Here is a 5,278-nt window from a genome sequence, read left to right as displayed (position 1 = left end):
AGACGCACCTGATTTTTAAACAGGGTGTTTGCAGGAAAAAGTAGCATCTTAAACATGGAAAAATACGGTATATCTAAAGTTTATTGAATAAGTTATACAGTATTACCCTATCAGCCACACAAAAAAAAACAACAGTTAAATTCCTACGCTGTGGATTTTCCCCCCTCCCTGAGGTGAGGATGACTTCAGCATTTTTGAGGTTCTGAAGGCCCCTAAAAACCCAATTATGTCAGGGGAAGGTGAACTAGTGATGTTACTCTATTATTATTATTATTATTATTATTATTATTATTATTATTATTATTATTATTATTATTATTATTATTATTATTATTATCAATATCCTTTTGTCTATTCTTGTTACCTGTTTTATAGTATTTTTAATGTTTTTAATATTTGTTCATGATAATGATTTTAGATATTTAGTTTTAGTTTTGTGATACGTTGTCCATAGTCACTTGCTATGAGACAAGTGGCTACATAAATTATATAAATTGGAAAACTTTCACGGAATGCTAGTGGGCCAACCTGTGTACATATACAACTTCATGTATTATTTTTTTTTAATCACCGGATAACTCAACAATTGATCATTTGCAGTTGAAGATGTGAATTAAGATAATTTAATAGCATTGCATGTAATACAGAAACATTATTAAAATATGTACCTGTAGGTATGCAAGCCATCTTGCCTGAAGGAGATATTTAAATTGATAAACCATTTGTGTCATATTAACAGAATCAAAAATTACCATTAATCTTGCTACGTGCTGTATAAATATTCAACCAGTAAATATCTTCTGAAAAAAATCTAGTGGGGAGAAAGTTTTAAATAGATGCAGTAAATCTAATCTTTGTTCTACCTGTAAGAGAGATCATCTAAGTTTGGGGAAACTAATAAATGCCAACTTAGCATTTATTAGTTGCAAGTAAGCACCTTCTGCATGTAACCTGTTGAGCTATTTGCTAGATGATTTTGCTCAATAATAAAGTCCTCAACAGATATTGAACATTGCTAGATTAGACATGTACTGGTCATTTCAACCTTACTTACTTCATTAAGAAATTTATTTTGCTATCATTTTCTTCCTGGGTGGTTTTTTAGTTGATCTGTTGTTTCTTTTGTCAGCTGTTCCCAAAAATTTGAATAGATTATTATACTTACTGTAAGTTTGGAAGCCTGTTTGTGAATGGCAATGCTCTTCCAATTTCTGCTTTTCCTTACTTGATTTTCTACTTGAGTCTATTTTTCATTTTCTTGGTTTTCACCTGAGACTTTACTTTGTTTTTTCTCTTATTTATAAAATGAGTCTAGATTTGGAAATGGTTGTACATTAGTAAAATATTATCAAATACTATACTATGTTTTTCTGTAGTCCAATCTTGACTACTATGTTTCTCTGAAAATAAGACCTGGTCTTATTTTTTTGCCTCCAAAAGAGGCATTAGGTCTTATTTTCAAGGGATGTTTTATTTTTCCACTGTCTCACCTCACAGTGACAGAACCAACAGCCCTGTCCAGCAGGAGCCCGCATGGTCGCAGCCAGCCCACTTCTTCTGCAGTTGCTTGCCACCGATCTTGTATGATCTCACAGTACTTTAGGCCTCTGTTCTCTGCAAATAGAGGCCTGGATGAGATTTGCGGCAAAAGGCTTTGCAAATGGAGGTAAGGGCTGAAACATCAAAGCCTTCCCTCCATTTGCAGAGCCTTTTGCCATCTTTGCAAAAAGCCTCTGCAGCCAAGAACGGAGCCCCAGGTTGACATGCGCATTGTCCCCAGGCTCTGTTTCAGGCCTTTCCTGAAGGCCTCTGCTGGCAAAGTGAAACCTGGAGATAACGCACATGTCAACTCGGGGCTCCGTTCTAGGCTGTAGAGGTCTTTCCTGAAGGTCTCTGTTGGCAAAATAGAGCCTGGGGGTGATGTGCGCAAGCAGCAATGAGCAGCTGCAGAAGTGGGCCAGGGGCAGCCACGTGCGCTCCTGCTGGATGGGGGTTTTGTGCCATCACTGCAATGTGAGGCAGGTGTTGGGGTGTGGGAGGTCTGACTGTGGGGGCCCTGAGGTAAGTGGGTATGGGGCACATGGGGCAGCTTCACCTCCTTCCCCCACCTACCCCCACCTTGTGGCGGTGGCACCGCGAACCAGACGGAATGGGTAGATGGCCAGCTGTGCGGGCTCTTAACTAGGGCTTATTTTGAGGGTAGGGCTTATATTAGGCACACCGGTAAAAATCAAGCAAGGCTTATTTTCAGGAAAGGTCTTATTTTCAGGGAAACATGGTAGTTTGATAAGAATTGTCAGTAGTTCATTTGAAGTAGATATTCTTTCAGTAGTAATTAACCAGATGACCACTTTGTGGGAAAATTAAAAAACCACATGTTATTCTGCCAAGGCTTCTGTATTGTTTTGCAAACAGGAATCATATGAACGTCTCAAATTTGCCTCATTTATTAACAAGGATCCCAAAGCTATGTGGGTGGAAGGGGTTGATGTTTATTATCTCCCAGCAATAGCTTTCTCCTCAGCAACATTTGGAATATTGGATGTCCTCTTATCTATAATGTTGATAATATCTGTCCAAGAATGATAAAAGCCAAGAGACCATTCACATGGTGTGTTTTTTCCTTTTCATTTTGTTTCATGTCACTGCCCTGGTCACCAGAGTTTACTGGGATTACACCCATGGGGAAAAAAGACCAGCAATTCTTGACTGTTTTTGAGATTTAATGTATGAATCAATGTCTTCAGTTACTGGGAATAACCCATTCTGTTTGTAACTATCTTTAGAGAGGACCATTGTTTTAATGTCTGAGGCTTTTCTTTATCAGTTCAGTTTCCAAACACCTTTCAATAAGTGCCTGTAGAAGCTCTACAAAAAGTCTGAATTTAGAAATCCCCTTTTTATAATATTTCTGAAACATTGTCTAGTTTAGATAGCAAATTTCACAATCTTCCAATTACTTTATGTTCAGTTGTAATCTTCTAAATGGAATGTTAAAGCCCACATATTTAACACCAATCATACACCAACGCAATATTGTAGCTAGGCTTATTTTCAGAGTGTTCAGATAATTTATACGATTTCTATTTTTTTTTACTCATTTACTTTCCTCCTTTTAAGCAACCTAAGAGTTTTGAAATAATTTGCTTTAGAGATTATGCTCCAAAAGAGAGTTAATGTAATAAAAATTAAGACGTAAAAATGCATGTAAACAATGGTTGTCTCATGTTTCACATCCCCTGGAAATCAACCTCTCAGCCATGCTCTAAACTGAAATCTCCATTTAATAAGATAAAATGACACTTAAAATATCTATGGAAGTTTCATCTGTAATAGTTTGCTCGTATATAAATAATTACTTAGGCTATAGTTTTTGACACTTGTATGAGAAACTTCTCCGAATCTTGAGTAGCTCATTTAGGAACTTCATTATTGACTTTTCCTGTCTTCCTTTAACTTATTGAGACTACCTGAAAATCCCATTAAGTTCCAAGGGCTCCTTCCAAGAAAAAGAACATAACTTTAAATTCTGGATTTGAAGTCTAACTTTTAATGCTGTTTGGAGTAGGATGTCATAGAAATAATAGAACCCATGGTATTCCCTATGACATTCTATGGAAATGAAAGTTGTCTTTGAGAAATCACAATAGGAAACTATAGGGAGACATTTTTGAAAATTGGAATTGGAGAACATTCCTAAGAATACCATGAACAGCCAGGAAAACAATGGATCATTGAACAAATAAACTCAGAGTATTCAGGGCACAAAAGACCAGGCTCAAATTATCCTGTTTCAGATACATTATGTGAAGACCTAGCTCTCTGAAGAAGTCTTTATTAGTGGGAAAGGTACAAGGAAAGAGAATAAGAGGATCACCAATGGCAAGGTAGATAGACTCAATTACAGTGGAAATAAATGAACTACTTGAAGAACTGAAAGACCAAGTCAGGGAGATAATCATGGAGGGAAAATCTATGTGGTTGCTAGAAATCAAAAACAGTTTGATGGCACATAATCAGTCAATAACTTATTATAATTTCTCTCCTCCTGGTATAATTTTTCAAAATTTTCAACATTAAAACTGATGTTATTGTTGGAAGCTTTTTCATCTGACTAATTTTGATACTCTATCTTTGTATTTTTCTAATCCATCCTCCATCAGCTTTGTAATAATCATTAAAGCAATTGTGGTTTTGGTGAGCTAATTTGATGGAATATTGTAGTAAGGATTCCCGGGAGGGAGGGAGTACATTCTGGAGGAATAAGAGACAACTCAGTCCAGATATTTTGTGTGAGAGAAAAAGGGTGAAAACAGCACCTTCATAATAATTTTCAGAGTATATGATAAATGCAGAGTAGAGTACTTCAGTTTGGCAAGAATCTGTCTATAGGTTTAGAAACAATAAAGATCTCAGCTTTGGTGTTTTGGGGCAAGACAGCTGCTTTAATAGCTGTAGCACATATACAGAGATAGTTGGGAGCAGCTGCATCCAAAGAAATATTACCTTTGTTTGAGCTAATATGCAACAACTTTGCACAGTCCTAGTAATCAGTATTTTTATTACATTTCTTTTTATTGCAAAGATTTGTATGCTGCCTGATTCATGAGACTCTATGTAGAATGACTAATCTGTAACCACCCTGCTAGAAAATGGTGGAAAACATGTTTTCTACAGACAATAAAAATATTAAAGCAATACTTTTCAATGGTTAATTTGTTTTTAAGGAAATTGCAAGTATTAAATCACATAAATTCTCTTAATATGATTGCAATCTAGCCCTGTAGATAAATTCTGATTTGGCATTTGAGCAGCCAAGATTGTTAAACTTCGCATGGAACAGTCAGCTATCCCTTTCATTACATCTTCCTTTTCTGGATTTTAATAGCTTTACTCAAGGGATTGACATTTATTATTCAATCTGAGGTTTCTTTTCAACATTTTGACCCTGATTGCTCAATGGAACATGGCTTTCTATCCAGTTCTCAAAATACACAGGGGAGAAATTGCTTAAATGCCTTTCTATATTTCCTATCTTCATCTCTGTGTCTGGCTAAAAGATATCAGCAGGAAACAACATTATCGCATTACATGGCTCAGCAGTCTTGTACTCACCCACACACGGACCAGTCCCTTTGCCTCACTGCATTCTGATGTCAGGCCAAAGCAGTAGCAGCTGTTGCAGCCAAGAGGGTTTCTGGCAGAGAGTCCAAATCGGCCAGGTTTGCACCTGTCACAGTTGAAGCCTTCCACATTCATCTGTTAACAAAAAAGAAGA

The 5,278-nt window shown here is 36.6% G+C and overlaps 1 protein-coding gene across 1 annotated transcript in view; it reads right to left on the bottom strand.

Annotated features, from left to right (window-relative positions):
- Nucleotides 1-4,912: 4,912 nt before the first annotated feature.
- Nucleotides 4,913-5,278, bottom strand: part of LOC107287708 (laminin subunit alpha-2) — a 203,281-nt gene continuing 202,915 nt past the window's right edge. Inside the window, exons 20-21 of the mRNA XM_029284188.1 lie at nucleotides 5,116-5,259; nucleotides 4,913-5,053 (exon numbers count right to left, since the gene is read on the bottom strand). Coding sequence (XP_029140021.1) covers nucleotides 4,913-5,053; nucleotides 5,116-5,259 — 285 coding nt within the window. The remainder of the gene's footprint in view (nucleotides 5,054-5,115; nucleotides 5,260-5,278) is intronic.

This window comes from Protobothrops mucrosquamatus, unplaced genomic scaffold (assembly GCF_001527695.2).
Source record: "Protobothrops mucrosquamatus isolate PMUCROS unplaced genomic scaffold, P.Mucros_1.0 scaffold416, whole genome shotgun sequence".
In the NCBI taxonomy this organism is placed as follows: domain Eukaryota; kingdom Metazoa; phylum Chordata; class Lepidosauria; order Squamata; family Viperidae; genus Protobothrops; species Protobothrops mucrosquamatus.
Note: the sequence above shows the minus strand (reverse complement) of the source record. Positions and strands in the feature narration are given on the sequence as shown.